The 21,605-nt window shown below is 48.6% G+C and overlaps 1 protein-coding gene across 1 annotated transcript in view; it reads right to left on the bottom strand.

Moving 5' to 3' along the window:
- LOC149360005 (uncharacterized) overlaps nucleotides 1-16,985 on the bottom strand; it is a 69,492-nt gene extending 52,507 nt beyond the window's left edge. Inside the window, exon 1 of the mRNA XM_089572119.1 lies at nucleotides 15,539-16,985. Within this exon, the coding sequence (XP_089428245.1) occupies nucleotides 15,539-16,753 (1,215 nt within the window). The 5' untranslated portion in view covers nucleotides 16,754-16,985. The remainder of the gene's footprint in view (nucleotides 1-15,538) is intronic.
- Nucleotides 16,986-21,605: the final 4,620 nt, after the last annotated feature.

Below are 21,605 nucleotides of genomic sequence, written 5' to 3'. Positions count from 1 at the left end.
TACGGGTTCGTTTTTTTTTTTTATTGTTACCTCTTGCGTTTGTAATTTTTAATACTTGCAAAAGCATGGCAGCGAGAATTAGGGGGAGAGAGGAGGCCGTGGCTCGTTCAAACGATAGGAGTGGTAGTGCAACATATTTATTAATGGTTCAGTAATATCTGTTTTGTGTGTAATGAGGTTCGGGGACATTCGAGCATGTTAGCGCGTGCTTGAGCTCTTCGTCATGAGTAGCTATTCTCGAGCCTTCGATCGTTCTACAGCTCGCATGTCGTGCGGAACATACACTGGACTTGGCGGCATGGTTGAGTACTCTGGCACTGTGCGAGATGACTTGTAGCGTTCACAATGGATGGGTGAAGGCACAAGTAAATTGCATGCGTACACTGCAAAATACGCACGCATTTCGTTGATATAGTTCCTTATGTCCATGAACGTAGCTCGCAGGTGACCATTTCAACGGTTGAGAATAGGTTATTTTTGTACACCTATTTACTGAGAGGCCACGGGTAGAAGTATTATTAAATGAATGATGCGCACCTTTGCTACAAGGCGGCCTCGATAGCATTCTCAAAGTGAATGGCATTGATATGGCTCATGGCGTCCAGCGGTTGATCGCTTGAGCCCTGCAGTGTCCTGACGGAAAAATTAATGGAGGTAACATGTGGTCAGTGCAGCGAGAGCGTACAATGCCTTGTCGTGGCTTATGCTGCAATAAAGATGACGGGCTGGTAATAGGATCGATGCTAAACGGATGCTAGGACTTGTGAAAGTGAAGCTAGAAATTTTTTTCCGTGGCTTTTCTTGGTTGGGAAGGTGAGTTTCTGGCTCTCAGATTAGATGCGCGCAAAGCGATCACCGATGCACTATCTAAATTAGGACAGACAAAGGTTAGCTACGCGACTACTCTTATGGCACGGGCAGGAAGTGGCAGACTAAGGCGCAGAGAAAGAACGGCACGGCTAGTCTAACAAGTGATGTTTCTAATTTGGTGCGACAGTGCTCGAATACGCGTTAGAGCGATGCTCAAGAACTTGCGTGGATATGCTTTAGAAATGAATAGGACGTATTTAGAATAAATTTATAATTTCCTGCTATGAAGAGCAGCTAAACATCTTTCGGTGACATCAGGTAGCAATAACAAGTGTTCGCCACCTGGTTCTATTCGGTTAACAACATAATCAAGGATACTAGTTTCAGTATTGTTAGTAATGTGGTGGTAAATTGTACAATTGTCGGCAAATAGCAATCTCGGAGGGAATATTTCCAGTTAGATGACAATGCAGAGTAGGGAAGGCTTGAGCCTAAGATGGAAGAAGATTCCCTGTGTATTTTGTACCCATCGCACAATCTAGACACTCTTCAGTGTAGCCATGTTGCCAGCGCGAGTAATTCTCAGTCCCGAAATCTGTTAACGAATCCTCTATGCTTGACCTTTTGTTCAGACAGCAAGGGCGACGTTGTTAAGGTTTGGTTTTGGTTTTATGGGGTTTAACGTCCCAAAGCGACTAAGGCTATGAGAGACGCCATAGTGGAGGGCTCCGGAAATTTCGACCACCTGGGGTTCTTTAACGTGCACTGACATCGCACAGTACACGGGCCTCTAAAATTTCTCCTCCAAAGAAATTCAACCACTGCGGCCGGGATCGAACCCACGTCTTTCGGGTCAGCAGCCGAGCACCATAACCACTGAGCCACCGCGGCGGCTGAATTTCTTTGGAGGAGAAATTCCAGGGGCCCGAGAAATTCCAGGGGCCCGTGTACTGTGCGATGTCAGTGCACGTTAAAGAACCCCGGGTGGTCGAAATTTCCGGAGCCCTCCACTACGGCGTCTCTCATACATAGCCTTAGTCGCTTTGGGACGTTAAACCCCATAAAACCAAAACCAAACCTTAACAACGTCGCCCTTGCTGTCTGAACAAAAGGTCAAGCATAGAGGATTCGACGATAGATTCATTGTTTCTTTCATCACGGTTAGCACAAGTGTAGAATTAGAATTTCCGCAAAGCCCACGACGGCAACTTGATATGGCAGAAGGCTTCAGGATTTCAGCCTCTCCCAGGGATTCCGGGAGTCTGGTCGATATCGCCATGGGGTGCTGCTTAGGAATTAGACACAGCTATGTCTATTTCCGTGCGAAGCCATCGTTGATGATGAACTGCGCAAGACCTTAACATCTGTTTTCGTTTGAAAATTTTTTTCCTTAGCCTAGTTGACCAGGCTTGCTTTCTGCAACATATTAAATGCGCTTATTTGATCTTCATGCGAAGCGTTTTTGTACACCCGAAATGCATTAAAGTGCTTTCATCTGTCAGATTTAGTGCATTGCTCAGCCGCAATTTAGTATGATTTGCAGAAGCAATGTGCCGCCTCTAATCGCGCGTGCCAGAGTTGCAGGCTTATAGAGTATCGGCACAAGCCTATTATAGTCAGGTGAAAAAAATTCAACGTTTAAGATGTGGAGCCCGCTGACTGTTGTACGCAATTCTGCCTAAAATTGCCACACCTGGTCCGTTCAGTGCGAAATGCGTTTATGGTGTCTAAATATATCGAACGTTTCGCGACTGCGCGCTACTACATAGCAGTGCACTGCGCAGCAGTACCTTTGTACAAAGCAGCATCTCTCAACACTGAGACAGAAAAGAAAGACCCGCTTGACGGGAAGAAGACGACGGCTGTTCTGGAGCCAATATACTGCCAACGATCCTGGAAGTTTAATGCTCATGTGGTTTACAGGGCTGGCGTTCTGTTTTGCCTATAGCCTCGCCGCTATAGTGGGTTGATGCAGAAGCTTGGCCGGCTGTCACTGTACACTACAATGTGATGTGAAGGTTATCGCCCTCGTTACGGCCGGACACGACCAACTTAGTTCCCAATGAAGACGACAGCGCAGAACGCTGGAACCAAGTAGTATGTTTTGATCCCTTACGTCGTTCAGCCTCACTGCAAAAATAAGCTGAATTAAATGACCTCAATGCAAGTATGTTCCATGGTGAGCTTCACATCACGTCGTGCTGTAAAATGCAGAGAAAGTGTCTGCGCGCGCGCCAAACAAGCGCTCCTTCGGACGCAGGTGCCCTTCGCCCGAGCCAGAAAACATCGAAGCTGAAAGCGACGGTGGAATCGCCGGAAACAGTATGTATTCGGACGTCGCGCGTCATTCTACAGGTTGTACTTCTTAGGCGCTCTTCTTCCTTACGCATTCGGTACATTAGAATAGTCGCTGCGCACTTTCTGCTTTTTCGCTACTTGGGGAAAACAGAACAGTGCGCACTCATCGGTGCACCGCGACAGAGCGAATGTAAAGGTTAGTGTGGAGACTGGTTTGTACAGATAAATAATTGAGCTGGCTGGCTCTCAATGCAATACAAAGACGGTATTGCTCGCCTCACTTCTTTTTCGAATTTTCAACTTGAGTTTTTCTGGTGTTCCAACGCAACTTCGCGCTAATATTCGCATAAATTATTATGAGATGCTGAGAACAGCTCCGGAGAGACACTGCACTACTCACATATGGAGCTTCCCAAACCAGTTTCTGGCCGCCAAATTTATCGAATCTGGAGCGCTCTATAGCCTCCAAGGGTCAGTAACTTCAAGGGGGTGGCTCTCCGCACCAAAGGAGTTCAGCAGCAGCAGAAGCTCCAAGGTGGCTTGTTGCCAGTCCCAAGGTGTTGGTCCTGTGCAGCAACAGAGTGGTCTGCTCGAAGACTTGGCACCTCTGCACCACGGTGGTGGAGGAAGACAGACGGCAGCGGACATGCAGCAGCAACAGGAAATTAGCGTGATGGGTTTGATGGGCCCGGATGGTGGACAGAATGAGATGCTCATTCAGCCATTGGCTGCTGGAGCTGCTATTATTCCAGGGGACCCCAATGGACCTGCCTTCATGCACCCAAACTCCATGCAGAATCAAGTGGTGCTTTCAATCTGTTTGAAGAAGCAAAGTAAACATGCAAAATGCAAAAGCAAACATGCAGCCCCCTCTCCCAAACTCTGTACTTCGTCTCGTAAGTTATCTTGAAGCACTGTAGTTGGATTCCCTCTTGATCTCGTAGAGGGAAATTTAGTTAATGATGATTGTTGTAGGATTCTTGACGTCTTGAAGATTCGAATTGCTCAATCACATTGCAAGAGGACACTTTAGGAGAGGTTAACTTTTTATAACAATTAAAAGCACAAAGGAAGATACAAGCAAGGAGGAAAGATATTTACACTTGACTGGCTCGTAGTTCTACGGGACGAAACCAGCCCTCGGTCCTGCCGAAGCAGCTGGTTTTAAAACCAATGCCCCCGCCCTCGGTGGGAGAATAACCAATCAGGTACTCCACAAACATCCACCCAATAACTCATTGGGGAAAGGAAAATACACCCAATGAATGATTGGGGAAAGAAGGTAGCCCCTCGCGACACCGTACACATATGTACACTTTCTAATATCACTGCTGCGAGCTTCGCGAACATTCACTTTCCCACTTTCCCAACGTCCGGTTGACCCAAGTTCCAGGAAAGCCATTTCAACTCATCTGTTTCTCATCGTCGCTCCTCATGCCTGCAGCTAGCGTGACAATATGTCAAAGCATGCCGCTGCCGACATAGCACAAAAGCCACGCACTGTGACGCGGGTCAGCCTCGCTGTACACACGTGCACACAGGATGCCACCTAACGACTCCGTCCATGAGGGGAGTTTGACGTCTCCCGTAATCCCACGCCATTCGGCGCCCCCTCTTCTCCCGCCGGGTTGACTGACCCCTTTCTGTGCGGTTGTGCGGAGGGCCCAAGAAAAAGGACGTAATGGACATTCCCATAAAGCGACCGGATGCAGCAAACAAAATACGGCACCGCGAACTTCACTACTGTGGAAGCTAAAGACCTCCTCAGGCAGTCAGGAGAGCGCAAAAAAAAAAAATATGTTCCTCTGTACCTTGGTTGTTTCCTTGTCTTCTGCTCGCGGCCTATGGATATACGGTTAGAAAAATAAAATAAACGCTGCCTATGTAAACGCGTAGATGCAGCGATGGAGCAGAGTTAGAGCATCCGTCTTGCGTGCAAGAGGACCGGGGTTCGAATCGCGGGGCCGAGCAATTCTCCTCCAGGTTAAAGAAAAATCTCTGTGTAGATAGAATTGCATAATCAGGCCTGGGTGCTAGAAAAACTAGCCACTGTATCCGCAATGCTTATGACCTCGAGCGCACCAGAAGCTTGGAAGGAGGCTAACATAATCGTAATCCATAGGAAAGGAGATGTCAAGGAATTTAAAAGTTACAGACCGATCAGCTTACTGTCCGTTGCCTATAAAGTATTTACTAAAGTAATCGCTAATAGACCCAAGGCAACATTAGACCTCAATCAACCAAATTATCGGGTAGGTTTCGTAAATGTTACTCGACAATAAACCGTATTCACACAGTCAATAAGGTGATAGAGAAATGCGCACAGCATAACCAACCCCTATATATAGCCTTTGTATATTACGAGAAAGCATTGGACTTCGTTGAAGCTTCGGCAGCCATGCAGACATTGCGGAACCCGACTGTTCAAGAGCCTTGTGTAAAAATACTGCAAGATATCTATAGCGGGTGCACAGCTACTATAGTCCTCGACAAAGTTAGCAATATAATTCCATTACGACGGGGTGTCAGGCAGACACGATCTTGTCAATGCTTGTCACCGCTTGATTACAGGAGATATTCCGGGGCCTGGATTGGGGACAATTGGTGATGTTCATGAAGAATAACTCAGTAACTAAGTAATCTCCGATTCGCTGATGACATTGCCTTGGTAAGTCACTCAGGAGACGCAAAACATGATCAATGAGTCAGACAGGCGCAGTAGTATTGTGGGTACAAAATTTAATGCGCAGAAAACCAAAATAATGTTCAACAGTCTCGGAAGGAAACAGCAGTTTACAGTTGTTAGCGAAGTGCTGGAAATGGTAAGGGAATACGTCGACTTAGGGCAGGTAGTTACCGCTGATCCAGATCATGAGAGGGAAATAACCAGAATAAGATTGGGGTGGAACGCATTTGGCAGGTTCTCTGAGATTATGAATGGCAGTTTACCAGCATTCGTCAAGAGAAAAATATATAACAGCTGTATCTTACCGGTACTCACCTATATGGTAGAAACATGCAGAGAATTGCTCAGCATCCTCCTATTTGCTCATGATGTAGTCCACGGATGCAGACCATGAGAGCTCGTCGTGGGAGCAATAGCTGACAGAGGCGCATTCAGCGGTCAGAGAGAAACATCTGCAAGAGGCCCATTCAGCCATGGAACCAACTGTGGACCAGTTTTACCTATTGGACCAAAGCCTGGTAACTAGCGAAAGATTTATGTCGGAAGGAGACGGATCGCAGGTGGATGCATGCTGAGCAGCGTGAATTACAGAATAAGCACGAATTGTCGGCGTCTTCACACTTGATAAAATAATGTCATACGTGTTAGCCTCCGTATATTGAGTCTAATAAAAGCTGGGATTCTGCCAACTATCCAAGTTCTACTACAGTATTGTAAAAAACAGCAAACTGCAGGCTTGGAGGTCAAATCGTAGTCCTCGTTCGTTGTTGCACAAAATGTTTCGTCGCTCGTATTTGATCATTTTCGCAGCACAGCCCTTGCCCCTAAAATTTCCATTTTTCTCTCAATATCGCATGCATGACTTCTTTAGGTTGCATGTTACTATAGAATATTTTTATCGTTGAATCGAAGCGACTTCCTCTTTTTTTTTTTCGGCAAGTAAAAGTGTTTCGTTGAAACTCAGTTTTCGCCTCTGCGTCTTTGCTTAAAAGCGATAACGAAACCCTCATTTTTGACACTGCGAACGCAGTGAATTGCAACGGGCAGTCTCTCGTGGTGAACCAAAAAGGCCGAACATTCACGAATTACGGCAAGAAATAAAAGTTCAGGTGCTGCGCGGCACCAGCGACGCCTGATTCACAAGACTGCGCCGTTGAACTAAGGCGAGGTAGAACAGTGTGCATCTGTCGCGATTGCGGCAAACGCTATATAGTGAGCGTAACTATATCGTATGACATGTCGTCTCGCGAACGTACCAGTCAGGAAATTTTACCGCAGTATGTTCTTTTCTCTCCCTTGCAGACGTTTTGCCATCGCCCATAGGCAGCTATAAAGGGTACGGACGCCTCAGTGCCCATCACTCGCGGCTTCCTGTGCTCGAGGACGGCTTTCCAGAGCCGCCAGACCTTCGCATGACGCTACCAGTCACCAGCGCATCCACTTCTCTACGCGTCACATCGGAAAAGACAGGAGACTCGAAGGTTAGCGAGAAATCTCCTGCGCTGACAGGCAGCTCTTCGAGCTTACAGGGAGGTATCCCCATGCGAAACACGACATTTTCTACACCTTTTTTTTTCCGCACACCACTCAATAAATACATGGTGAACCGAAATCCACAGCTGTCTGGTGATCTAAAGAAGAGTCGGATCCGTCCTTTTGTTGGGCTTCGATGCTTCTTCTGTCGCGCTACCAAAAACAGCAAAGAAAACTACCGTTCCCTAATCGTGAATCAAAAGAACGAAGAAATTGAAAAGGAGAAAAGCTGAGGAAGGTCAGTTTCTTGCTTGCATGCAGTGCAGATCGAAAATATACAATTCAATTTATTACCTCAACGGAGTCATTCTAAATCATTGATGATTTCTATTCAATCCAGCATCACTGTGTTCAGAAAGTATTCTTTGCTCTGAAGGGAAATTAATATTTTATGTAAAGAATGTAAAATTTTCCTTTTAATTTCCTGAAGTTCAGGCATATATCAGTCAAGTTATGTGATGGATACTTATGAGGAATATTAAGGCGAAAGCCTTTAATGGCTCATACTGTCGTGACCAAGACGTGTTAGGAAATTTGTCCGCGTTGCAGATTAGTGGAAATGGTCGTGACGTCACTGCGCGCGAATTTTGATGGGTGTCCACCGAAATATGGAGACAGTTACTGTGCAATTTCCTTTCCTCAAATACAATTTTCGACTGGTGTCCACCGAGATATGTGAGACAGTTACTGCGTAATTTCCTTTCCTCAAATACAATTTTCATTTTCTTCATTACGGCCCCTCTTTCTCTTTCTTCTTTCACTCCACTTCATCCCTTCCTGTATGGTGCGGTAGATGACAGGGAATTACAGCGCCATTTCCTTTCCTCAAAAAGCGTTGCGTTCAAAGGTGTCGCGTTCCACTCTTAAAGCAAAGATTAAGCGTCATTAATTGGCAGTTAATTAATGCACCAGCAGAATGTGAAGTGAACAATCGCGAAGCAGAATTCAGGCTTTCGCCTTTCACCACTTTAGCCGCTAAAGCTCCTCGTAACTTTTCCACTCTGCTGCGTAAAAGCGCACATCAAACCTGTCTCCCTTCAAACCTGTTTCGCATCGGTCATACCACCGTAGGTCACCCAACCGGAAGGCGGTCTGCTATAGCTCAGGAGCTTCAAACAATGCGAGCAGCCGGGCAGGGAGACGAAATAGCTTTGACTTATTGCGCTCTATAGCTAATGCGTGTGCCGGAGAGCATAGTGCGACCTTGACGCCTATTTGAGAATGAGAAGAGCTTTCCAGGTCACTACTTTTCGATGAACCCTCCGACTTACTCGCCGTGGAAATACAAGCCTGTCGAGTGAATTTTCTGCATTGAGTTGCGAAATTTATGGCCAGGTTGCCTTAATAGAAGCTGGTCCTACTCAGGATATCAGAAAACCTTTGTGGGACAGCTTCACTCGGTTTAATCTCCCGTCAACTGTGCAGCGCTCACGAGCCTTTATTGATATGCCTCGGCGTAATTCCGGGCTGGTAGCCAAACACCCTGTGCAAGCGCTGTCATGATTTTCGCAGTGTATGTTCGGCTTTTCGTAATTTTTCTTACGTATGAGAACATTTGATAGCGAATGCAAGTGTGAGAGTTGCACTGGCGCATAGCATTGACGACGTTTGCCCAAGATAAATTCAGCCATCGTAACCCTGTTTCATAGGATTTGAAAGTGATTGTTGGAAAGCCTTCTTTGCAGGAGTGAGCTAGCAACTCGGCTATCACAGATCATCCGCTTCTTCATCCCATCCCGGCTAAATAATTCTGGAAAAAATTTGCGCACAGTAGAGCCATTTGAACCGCGAAGGCTTCGCAACACCTAGCGTCCGTTGCCTTTGTTATATACTACGCCGGGAACTACAGAAGCGCTGCTGGAATTGAGCAGATGCGTCGTCTCTCCGTTTTCGGGGTTGTCCTCTACGCGTATGCGAAGCTCGAAAGCGCCCGAATGCTGATATCAGAGTACACGATAAAAAACCGCACGTGTTCGGAATGAATCAGTACCCGTCCATTACCGCATCCCTCATTATTCATGGCAGAGCTATGGTATGGAAGTGCACCATTTATGAAGTTTCAAACCGGCGCAAAAGATAGAAAAAAGAGCGCATGACGTAGATTCGCATTTAATCTCACCTTAGTGAAAGAGTGTACTATTTAGAAAGGCCCGGAACTTCCTCATACCCTTCCTTCTCTTGGATTTGCCAGTTAATCATGAGTTACGGCGTAGTGCGGTGGTTGTGTGAATGAATGAATGGGCAACGCCGGCGGCCTTTTGTAGGTGGAGGGCGATACTCCTAAAGGTGCATGCATATCGAGGGCATACGGAGCCAAGACTTCGGGTTGACTGAAATCGCAAGAGCTAATCATCCTACGTTTCACTTCTCTGCTCCTTGTGCGCGTTTAGGGAAAATGCTTACGGGGGAACGACACCGCTCGTCTTGTACGCAGCCTCCAAGGCGTTCCTCCTCATCGACAGCGGTGTAGTTCGGGGCTCCTTCGTTCTGATTGTGATGTGCACCTTTCGCCCCCTGTTATACCGTGCCCGTACTCTCGAAGATTGAGTGCATTTCGCTTTACTTTTTTCACCTGTAGATATTCACGTGGCTGGAGGAAAGCCGACAGCAGGCTGCTTCACTTTGCGCCACAGACGGCCGGGCGACCGAGCTGCTCGGCGCCATCTTGACGCCGGGCGCAGACATCACTGTCGCCCTACCTGACACGTGTACGAAGGTAGGCTATGAGAGACGCCGTAGTGGAGGGCTCCGGAAATTTCGACCACCTTAAAGGGCCTGTGACCATCCTCTGGTCGCAAACACTCTCTACCTCTCTTTCAGCGATCCTCCTCTCCTTCCGTTCCCTCCTCGAGATTTTTCTCTCCCGCTGCTCGTCGAGTAGGCTCGGCAAGGCAAAATCACCCCTTCTTTCTGCGATGTAAGCCGGAGGCGTGGTGTCTGTGGGGTGCGTCAGATGTCTGCGTCATGGCCCCGCCTTCAATAGAATTCTTTTCTTTGTTTTTGCTACTCCAGTCGCTGCGTGCGCGCGCATCCAACGACAAAACAGCGTCGTCGCATTTTCTCAGCAAAAAAAAACTGAGAAGGGAGCGCGCACGCAGGGCGTCTCGTGATGTGATGACGGCGGGGGGGGGGGGGGGGGGGGGGGGGCGAACCAACTCACTCAGTTTTACAGTTTTTTACTTTTTATGGCTAGGGTTCAAGGCTGTCGCCGTACGCTCCCTTCGCAGTTTTTTTTTTGTTCCTTCATGCGGGTTTGTAGGCATGTGCCAGAACAGAAGGCACTGCGGAAAGCGTTGTGCAGACGACGCGACGCAAAGGCTACGCCCAACCTTCTCCCGTCAGTCAGAACGATGCACCAATGGAGAGCCTTTAGCGAAAGTAACCCCCATGACGTCAAGGGGGTTCAGAGTAGTGGGGCGGGGACTTTTTTGTTAAAGGAAAGAACGAGCGGGCTTTGATTTGAATTTTCGCAGCTTTTCGGGGCGCGCATGGCTCTAGTATTTTGCGATCCTCATCTATGCAGTGGGCTTGTTTTTCAAAATTTTCCGGACCCTGGTCAGTGGCCCTTTAACGTGCACTGACATCGCACAGTACACGGGCCTCTAGAATTTCTCCTCCAAAGAATTCAACCACCGCGGCCGGGATCGAACCCGCGTCTTTCGGCTCAGCAGCCGAGCACCATAACCGCTGAGCCACCGCGGCGGCCGCTCGTTTAAACGATATGAGTGGAAGTGCGACATATTTATGAATGGTTCAGTAGTCTGTTTTGCGTGTAATGAGGTTCGGGGACATTCGAGCATGTTAGCGCCTGCTTGAGCTCTTCGTCATGTGTAGCTATTCTCGAGCCTTCGATCGTTCTACACCTCGCATGTCGTGCGGAACATACACTGGACTTGGCGGCATGGTTGAGTACTCTGGCAGTGTGGGAGGTGGTGGTGGTGAAAACTTTTATATTGTAAAAAAGAGTTTGGGAGCCACAGAGTGGCCCCGCTACATGGTCGGCGTCCCTAGTCCGGGACACCGCACGACGAGGCCCCGTCTCTCGCCCGTTTCACCAGAGCCCTTTGGGACTCGAGCGAGGAGCAGTTGAGGAGGGCAGTCTCCCATGCCTCTCTGGAAGGGGTAGGGGAGGGGGGGAGGTGGGGATTTGGAGTACATGCCCACACCATGTGGAAGATATCACAGGTCTCCCCACAGTGTGGGCATCGCCCATCCGTGTTAGGATCGTAATGTTTTATTATTGCAGGACAGAGTAGAGTACCTGTCTGCAGGCGCCTTAAAGTTCGCTCCTCCGTCTTACTCAGCCCTTTTGCAGGGGCCGGGAAAAGGCGGTGGTTGTCGCTATAATGTGTTATTATTTCCCTGAATCGCAGCAGCGGCTGGTTAGTCTCCGAGCCAGAAGAGCTGGGATGAGGAGCCCGGTGAGTAAGCGCTCGGGCAGCCGCGTCAGCGGCCTCATTACCTCGTAAGCCCTGGTGGCCAGGAGCCCAAATGATTCGTTTGGGTGTTGGATCAGTGGCAGTCCGTCGTAGAATACAAGCAGCTAAGGGGGAGATCTCCCCTGCCAAGTAATGTTCACATGCTTTTCGGGAGTCCGTGATGATTATTCTCGAATTGGCGTGGGCGGCAGCAAGCGCTATCGCTACTTCCTCGGCCCGCATTGAATTCGGGGCTCGAAAGGAGAGTCCATCAACGTGCATTTCCTGGTGAACGACAGCGGCCGAGTAAAATCCCGTGGGCGATGGCCCTGCTACGTCTACATAATATACACCGGGTCGGGAGCCGTGTTGTCTCTCAAGAGCCCGAGCCCGCGCTTGTCGTCTGTTTTCATGCATGTCGGTGTCCATGTTACGGGGGAGCGGGGAGACCCAGAGCATATGGCGCCATAGTACTGGGATACGCTCCGCCCCCTCTGGAGTGCAGTCGTGTTGGATGTGTAAGCGGTTTAGCAGGCGGCGCCCAGGAGCCGTCTGCGTGAGCCGCGTGTATTGGTTCACGAGGTGGGCCTCCCGCAGCTCCTGGTAGGAGTTTAGCACCCCCAATGCCTTGAGTTTGGCATTAGAGGTAGCCACTGGGAGATCCAGGGCTCGCTTAGTTGCCTTGCGGATGATGGCGTCTATTCGCGCCTCGTCTTGCTTAGTAGTGCGGAGATATGGCACGGCGTAGAGGATCCGGCTAGTCACGAAGGCATAGACGAGCCGAAGCGCGTCCCTGCCCCGCAGACCACCCCGCTTGTTGGAAACGCGGCGGATCATGCGCCCTACCTGTTCGCCTACTCTCTTGAGTTTCGCAATAGTGGAGTCCGGTCATAGTCTCTGGTGAATGAAAAGGCCCAGAATACGGAGCTCCTCCACCTCTCTAATAGGACCTCCTGACAGAGAGATGTGTATTGCTGTCCTATCCTTTGGGTTCGCTCTGACATGCAGAAGCTCTGATTTCGCTGGAGCACATTGGAGCCCACAGTCATTAGCATACGCATCGACTATGGAAGCAGCCTGCTGAAGGCGGTCCTCCATGTCCCCAAGGCTCCCCTGAGTGGTCCAAATTGTAATATCATCTGCATATAACGCGTGTTGAATGCCTTCCACCCGGGCCAATTGGCTTGGGAGGCGCATCATAGCAATGTTGAACAGGAGCGGTGATAACACTGCTCCCTGAGGGGTACCCCGTGTTCCCATCATGTAAGGGCCGTATTCCTCGCCCTCAATCCGAAGAAAGGCCTGGCGATTAGACAAGAAATCTCTTACATACGCGTAGGTCCTAGCCCCACAATCGGTAGAACTCAAGTTGGCCAGGATGCTTCCGTGTTTCACATTGTCGAAAGCCCCTTTCAGATCAAGGGCGAGGATGGCTTTGCCATTGTGTTGCATAGTTGTGGGTCGTATTACATCCCTGTGCAGTTGGAGAAGGACATCCTGTGCAGACATGTGAGGGCGAAACCCGAACATGGTGACTGCAAAGAAGCCCTTACTCTTCAGGTATGGAGAGAGGCGATCCCGTACCATCGTCTCCATAAGCTTGCCCGCACATGAGGTCAGTGATATGGGCCTCAGGTTGTCCGTATTCACGGCCTTACCTGTTTTAGGGATAAACGTCACAAGTGACGTTTTCCACTCGGGAGGGAGTGGACGCCCGTCCCAGATCTGGTTGATGTATTCTAATAAATGAAGGTAGGCTGAGTCCGGTAGGTTCGCCAACAGGTTCACTGTTATGTGGTCCCGTCCCGGAGCCGTACCCCGGCGCATTTTTGCTAAGGCCGCCTTAAGGTCGTGCAACTCAAAAGGGGCATCGAGTGTTTCATTAGGCCTGCCAGAGTACATGTACTGTGGCCCAGGCGGGTCCTCCATACGACAGAGATATCTGAAGCACAGAGTGTCCGCAAGTTGCGCCGTCGTACCTTGATACCCTTGCAGAGCCCGCCGGAGCTGCTTTTGCGTCTCCCCTCTCGTTTGGGAGGGGTCGATTAGACTGCGAGAGAGACGCCACGTCCCCTTCGAGCTCATCTGATGAGCTGCGGCGTCGCAGCGTGCTATCCAATTTGAATCTGAGAGCTCGGCAGCATACGCTGCAGCCTGCTCTGTGAGTTTGGCTATGCGGTCGCGTAATTTGCGATTAGTTTTCTGCTTTTTCCACCGTTTAGTTAAGCTCCGGCGCGCCTCCCACAAATGCAGGAGGTGGGTGTCCACTGCGGGGATCTCTTCGGTGGTTTGTAGTGTTGTGACGTGTTGTTTCTGAATGTTGTATATGTGGTTAGCCCATTCCGCGTAGCCGCCGGAAAATAGTACGGGAGGGATAGTGTGATTCCGGAATTTGTGCCAATCGGTCAGCTTGGCCTGGCCCCATTTTTTGCGCGCTGCCTTTGCCTCGAGTGTAATCCGGAGAAGGAGGTGATCGCTGCCTAGAGAATCTCCCAAGTTCTCCCATACAGCCGCTCTAGCATTTTTAACGAGAGAAAGGTCTGGACACGTGTCGCGGGTTACCGAATTCCCCACTCGAGTGGGATACGCCGGGTCCGTGAGCAACGTGAGGCTGAGGGTGGAGATGAGCTCCGCCAGCTTACGTCCTCTTGCCTGTTCGAAGTGGTAGCCCCAATGAAGGCTGGGAGCATTGAAGTCTCCAACGATCACTAGAGGCTCTTTGGCTGCCAATTTTATCGCGCGAAGGAAGATTTCATTGAAAGTTACGCGCGGCTTACGCGGAGGGCAGTATATGTTGAGGATATGTATTGACGGGTCGCGGCGTCTGAGAGGCAGTACTCGGACCATTGTATATTCTTGCTCGGTACTCAAGTCTAAGTCGACCTGAACCACGGTGTAAGCCTTATTCACCAGGATGCACGTAGAGGGGCCCCCCTGAAAGGTGCTGTAGCCTGATAATTTAGCGTCTATGCCGGGCTCCTGTAGGGCAATGAGCGCCGGCATGTCACCTAGGGACTGCAGGTAAAGCTGGAGGTGTGACCGCTTTTTCCAAGATCTGAAACCCCTGCAGTTTCATTGGATGATCTGGAATTTTTCAAAGTTTTTAGCATTCCTATTACATCTGCTAGCCATCTTGTCGTATTTATTTAAGGGTGATCGGAATAGCTCTGGCCGGGAGCCGGCGCAACCCCAGTGAGGGGCCGCACCGACCCACCAGCTGCCGAGCCTGAACCATGTTCCTCCGCTGCCTGACGGAAGGCTGTCTTACGTTTGAGGTGAGGGGATTCGAAGCTTGTGGCGTTCTTAATTTGGGTGCTGACCCAGGGCTGCACGGCTTTAAGGACCGAGTCAGTGACCTGGGCCATAAGGTCGGGAAGTGCTTGCGTTAAAGCTGCCTTGAACATATCCTGGAAGGACTCGCGGACTGCTGACATGATTTGGTTCGGGAGGGCCGCCACTTGCTCCTCCAGTTGCTCGGTTTGGCGCTGCAGTGCCTCTAGGCCGGCGACGCGACCAGCTGATCCAACTACCGTGTCCCCGCTCTGCCGCGAGACGCTAGTGAGGCAAGATGTTACGGATGATCCGTCATCCTCGTCGTCTGGCTCAGCTTCTTGCATTGGTTCACAGATGACCCGGCCTGTTTGGCCTCTAATTCCTGAATTTTGCGCGCTAGAATTTGGTTCTGGCGCCTGAGCTCCTCTACTTGCTGCTGTAGGGCGGTTTCGGTAGGGGAGGGACGGGTAGGGGAGGGACGGGTAGCGGGCCCGGAGACTGCCCTACTCCAACTGCTCACCTGTGGTTGGACGGGTGCCAAGGGCGGGAAGTCCCTGGCGTTGAGGACCGGGGGCGCCGCCTGGGTCGCGGACTTGACAGGTTTCGATGGCCCGGTTTTGGCCTTGGTTTCCTGATCGGCTGACGCTTTCTTGGCCTTTGGCGGAGGAGCCTGCTTGGGCCCCGTCTTTGTCTTCGGTTTGGATCCTGATGGGGAGCTGGGTTTGATGGGTTTCCGGAACCGCCCGGCACAGCCAGGAGCTCCGGTAGGGTGGCCGCCTCCGCAGATGAGGCAGCTCGGAACGCAGTCATGTTCCGCCGGGCCGTCAGGAGTGGCATCGGGAACCTGGACTCCGCAGCGTTTGCAGCGCCCCGGCTGCGGTCGCGGGCACGCATCGGCCCGATGGCCCACTGTGCCACAGCGGTGGCATGCAGGCACTGTTTTCTTGTACAGGCGAACAGGGAGCCGTTCGTAGCTGTACAACACCGTCCGTGGCACCTTAGTCCCCGCGAAGGTGATCACCGCAACCGGGGTTCCCCCCAGCTTGCGCACAGACACCACATTTGGTTCCGCACAGAGTTTTCTTTTAACGGTTTCAGACGTTTCGTCAGACGAAACACTCACGACGCCGCGACAGAACGCACCGGAGAGTTTGGGGTGTCCCCGGAACGGTAGCTCGCGTTCCCCAACCCGCAGCACAACATCCCGGAGTAGCTTCTCCGCGGCGTCGACTGATTTCAACGCACATACCAGCACGTTTTGGTCCCAAACAGGCCACACCGCAAGTCCTGCATTTGCGTCGTCCCCGAGGATGTTGCGGATTGCAGCGCCGGCTTGTCCGGGACCAAAAGTTGCTCTGAGGTCGACCGTGTTTCGCGGTTTCAGCACCACAACGATGTCGTCTTTTTCGATACGCGGCGTGTTCTGCGGCCGCCACCGGAGTTGCCTGGAGCGCTTCGAGGTTGCGTTCGAGGTTGCGTTCGTAGAGCTAGCCGGCGCCTGTTGCTGGGTGGCACCAGCACCAGCGTCCCTCGATGCCGCCGCCGCGTTCTTCTTTCCGCGCCAGACGCGGACCATATCTTCAAGGTAATCGTCCTCGGTTGGTAGAGGATCCTCGCCTTGAGTAGTACCCTCGGATTGGTTTGTATCCATTGTTACGATCCGCAAGGACTGTGGGTCGTACCCGGTGACTTGATTTGGAGCCGCCGAGGCCGAGGGATCGCCGACCGGGGCCATCGCAGGCCCCGGTGCCGTTAGGCTTAGCACCACCGCGGCGTGACGAAGACTTCAAATGCCCGAAAAGTGGTCAAAAATTGGTCCCATCTTTACAAACGTGGTGTAGACGGGTGCCGCTGAGGTTCCTGGAGACGATGGTACCAGGCTTACAGGGGAAAAACTTGATGTATCGCAATTGATTGCGAGCTATCACGGAGCCGACGCGGCATGCGACCGCTCCCGTCACCGACGCGACGCTAGCGTTAACAATGGATGGGTGAAGGCAGAAGTAATGTGCATGCATACACTGCAAAATACGCACGCATTCCGTTGATATAGTTTCTTATGTCCATGAACGTAGCTCTCAGGTGACCATTTGAACGGTTGAGAATAGGCTATTTTATTACACCTATTTATTGAAAGGCGCCCCGCCGCGGTGGCTCAGTGGTTACGGCGCTCGGCTGCTGACCCGAAAGACGCGGGTTCGATCCGGGCCGAATTTCGATGGGTTCGAAACTCTAGAGGCCCGTGTACCGTGCGATGTCAGTGCACGTTAAAGAACCCCAGGTGGTCGAAATTTCCGGAGCCCTTCACTACGGCGTCCCTCATAGCTTGAGTCGCTTTGGGACGCTAAACCCCAATAAACCAAACCATTTATTGAAAGGCCCCGGGTGGAAGTATTGCATGAAGGATGTGCAGCTTTGCTACAAGATTGCCTCGATAGTATTCTCACAGTGAATGGCATTAATATGGCTCATGGCGTCCAGCGCTTGATGTCTTGACGAAAAACTAATGGAGGTGACATGTGGTCAGTGCAGCGAGAGAGTACAAGGCATTGCCGTGGCTTTTGCTGCGATAAAGATGGTGGGCTAGTAATGGGATCGATGCATAACGGATGCTAGGACTTGTGAAAGTGAAGCTAGAAATTTTTTTCCGTGGCGTGTTTCTGCCTTTCAGATTAAATGCGCGCAAAGCGATCACCCATGCATTATCTAAATTAGGACAGACAAAGGTTAGGTAAGCGACTACTTTTATGGCTCGGGCAGGAAGTGGCAGACTACGGCGCAGAGAAAGAACGGCACGGCTAGTCTTTTTTTTATTTTTTATTTACATAATACTGCAGGCCTCATGTGGTCCAAGCAGGAAGGGCAGATAAGGCATAATTACAAACGCCATAAGATATTACACAGGCAAAAGGTTTACACATGACACAAACGATGTTGAGAAACAAGTGATGTTTCTAATTTGGTGTGACAATGCTGGAATACGCGTTAGAGCAATGTTCGAGAACTTGTGTGGATATGCTTTAGTAGCTAATAGGACGTATTTAGAATAAATTTGTAATGTCCTGCTATGAAGAGCAGTTAAACATGTTTCGGTGACATCAGGTAGCAATAACAACTGTTCGCCACATGGTTCTATTCGGTTAACAACATGTTCAAGGATATTGGTATCAATATTGTCACGACCAGAGTAGCCGTGAAGGTAGGCGTCGGGAGGAACCCAAGGAGCCTTCTTTTAATTGTAGAGCCAGGTTCCAGGACACAGAACAGAGCCAGCGCGCCTCGAGAGCCCAGCGCCGCTTCGTCGTCTTTTTTGACTCAAATTCAAATTAAATTCAAATATTTATTCGAACATTACACCATACAGATATAATGTCGAGGATGGCAGGCAAAAAGCCTCCTGGAGGCTTGACCGGTCCTGCATCCTGGTGTACACTTGGCAGAGCGGCGGTGGCAGTCAGCTCATCAAAACACAAGAAGTGAATGAAGAAAGCCCAAAACAAAACATAGAAACATTCACAAATATGTATGAAGGAGAGACAGAGGTATTAAGGAAATAATAAAGACAAAAATATATTATATTACATTTTATGCAGTATAGGAGCGTATGAAGGCTTTAAAGTTTGACGGGTTCATGCTTAGAATGTCGATACCCATTTCAATTAGAGAATTTAACAACCTTGGTAAATTATTCTCAAGCATCTGTTTGCTATAATTAGTTCTGTATCTCGAAACATTCCATATTTCTGCGCGGCGTGTGGTGTAGGCAGGTACATTCTGATGCAGGTTCGCGATTTTCACTAACGTAAAATTATGTTTCCTGCTGCTATAGTAAAAATCCCGCAGAAGTCTGTATGTGTAAATGTCGTGAATCTTTCTTATGTTATACTTCTCGAAGAGTGGTTCAGTGTGTTCCGTAAAGGATACATTGGCAATAATACGTAGAGCCCTTTTCTGCATGATTAATATATTATTAAGATTTGATTGTGTCGTTGTACCCCATACTAAATGACCATAATTAATGTGCGAGGCAAACAAGGCATTATACAAAAGTATTTTAACAAAAGTAGGAAAAATGTGTAGATTGCGATTTAGCATACCAACCGTACTGCTTAGCTTCTTGAGGACTGAATCTGCATGCTCGTCCCATTGTAGGCTGCTGGAGAAGGTTACACCAAGAATTTTAATTGAGTTAACAACCTCAATTTGCATAGACTCGAACAGTATATTATGGTACTGTGGGATTTCTTTTCCTTGAGTTCGGAAAATTACTGCTTTTGTTTTACTGCAATTAACCTGTAGGCAATTTTTTTTCGACCAAATCGAAAGTCTCCCGAGAAGTTCATTTGCCATTCTTATTAATTCTGTGTAATTGCGGGACGATAAAAAAATACTCGTGTCATCTGCGTACATTATAAATTTTGCTTCTTGATAAATCGATACTATATCATTAACATAAATGTTAAAAAGTAGCGGCCCGAGAATACTTCCCTGTGGTACACCTGAGATTATGCTCTGGGTTTGCGATTTGAATTCGCTTAATGAGACAAATTGGTGCCTGTTTTTGAGGTAGGAAGATAATAAAGCGAGAGGTGTGCCCCTTACGCCGTACCATTCTAGTTTATTGAGGAGAATATTGTGATTGATATGGTCAAACGCCTGAGTGTAATCAACAAATATACCGAGAGTTAAAAGCTTGTTTTCAAAGTTTCTTAATATGTGCTCTTTCTGATCTAAAAGCGCTAGTTCTGTGGACTTCTCTTTCTGAAATCCATACTGTGCTTCGGTTATAAGCTGGTGTTTACTGCAAAATGAAGACAGCCTATTGAGGATAATTTTCTCAAAACCTTTAGAAAAAATGGGGAGAATCGATATTGGACGGTAGTTTTTTATATTCTGTTTGTCGCCTTTTTTAAAAATAGGAATTACTCTTGCGGTTTTCATTCTGTCGGGAAAAACCCCACAAGAGATACACATGTTATAAATGTACACCAGTATAGGGGCGAGTTCACGTATGGCATATTTAACAGGCCGTATCTGTAGGTCGTCCATGTCGCAGCTGCGTGAATTTTTAAGGTTGAGATAAATGGAACACACCTCCTCACTGTCAGTTGGCGCGAAAAAAATGGAATTATTGTTTCTAGGTGCTGTGAGGTCATTGCTAGGACGAGCATTCTGGTCTGTATCTTTTGTTACAAAGTACTGATTAAATGCATCAGCAAGCTCCTGGTCTCTCACTAAGCGTCCATTTAACGAAATCTCTTGTGGTTGTTCCCCCTTCTGTTTCCGTCCTGTAAGAGCATTTACCTTGTTCCAGAGTTTAGCCGTCTGTCCGGTACAGGATACAAGTTCCTGAATATAATACGCGTCTCTTGCTATTCTTAACTCCTTAGTTAACTTATTTCTGAAGGTCTTAAACAATTTGAGATGTGAGGGTTCTCGAGTTTTTAGAAATTTCGCATACAACCTGTCTCGTTTTCTAATTTTCCTTAAAAGCTCATTGGTTACCCAAGGCTTACGAATCTTTTTATTTATTTTTTGCTCTTTAGAGACAAAGTGTTTCCTGTATACTGTCACAAAGTGACTTATGAAGGTATCATAAGCCTCCTGTGCTGTATGTTGTAAAAACACGGTATCCCAGCAAGTACCTTGTATGTCGATGCGGAAAGCCTCTAGAGAGTTTTCAGTGATGCTTTGCAAGTTTATACATGCTTTCTTCGTATTCGGTGCTCTTTCGGGTGCTTTAACGGACATACATATTGGCATATGGTCGCCTATACAGCAGCTTAGTACGGCACTGGAGACACATGGCAGATCGTAGTTTGTGATAAAAAGGTCAAGTAAAGTAGCTGACGTGGAAGTTATCCTTGTTTCAGATTTTATAACATTCGCGTATCCATAGGATGCAAGTAGTCTTTCAAAGTCTATTGATTTGCGAGTAGCACCTTTGATATCAATGTTGAGATCGCCGCCAATAATAACTCTCTGCCTATTCTGACTTGCAAAGACAAAAAATTTCTCAAGAAAATTGAAAAATGCACTATGGTCTCCATCAGGGGGCCGATAACATGTAGCAAAAAGTAAACAATTGGCTTCAACACAGAGCATTTCGTAGTCATCGGTCACCGAACAGAAATCAGATAGCAAATCAGTTTTCATAGAGTCATCTATCAACATTGCAACACCTCCGCCACGTCTTGATGTCCTGTTCAAATAAAATGTGTTTTTATTGGGCAATCTAAATACCTCAGAATCTTCATTACACCATGTTTCACTAAACATAACAACATCACAGTGTATGTTTATGCCAGCAAAGTAGGCCTCCAACTCTGGAATTTTCTTATTTAGTGACTGGACATTCATATGAACACAGCTCAGTCGTTTTGAACCCAAGTTATGAAGAGTGAACCATTGTTCTTTTGGTATAGATTGCAAGCTGTCCATAAGGAGAGAAAGTTTCAAAAGGCTACAAACTAGAAAGGACGTCTACGAATGTAGAGCGTCTAAGTCACTTTCACATTTGATAACTGTGGCTGTTTCACCTGGAGCCCTGCGCACGAGAACCTTGCCGCCTGTGTGCCACACAAATT

This window comes from Amblyomma mixtum, chromosome 2 (assembly GCF_055824585.1).
Source record: "Amblyomma mixtum isolate Tamu chromosome 2, ASM5582458v1, whole genome shotgun sequence".
NCBI lineage: Eukaryota > Metazoa > Arthropoda > Arachnida > Ixodida > Ixodidae > Amblyomma > Amblyomma mixtum.
The sequence above is the reverse complement of the archived record's forward strand: the minus strand, read 5'-3'. Positions and strand labels throughout refer to the sequence as shown.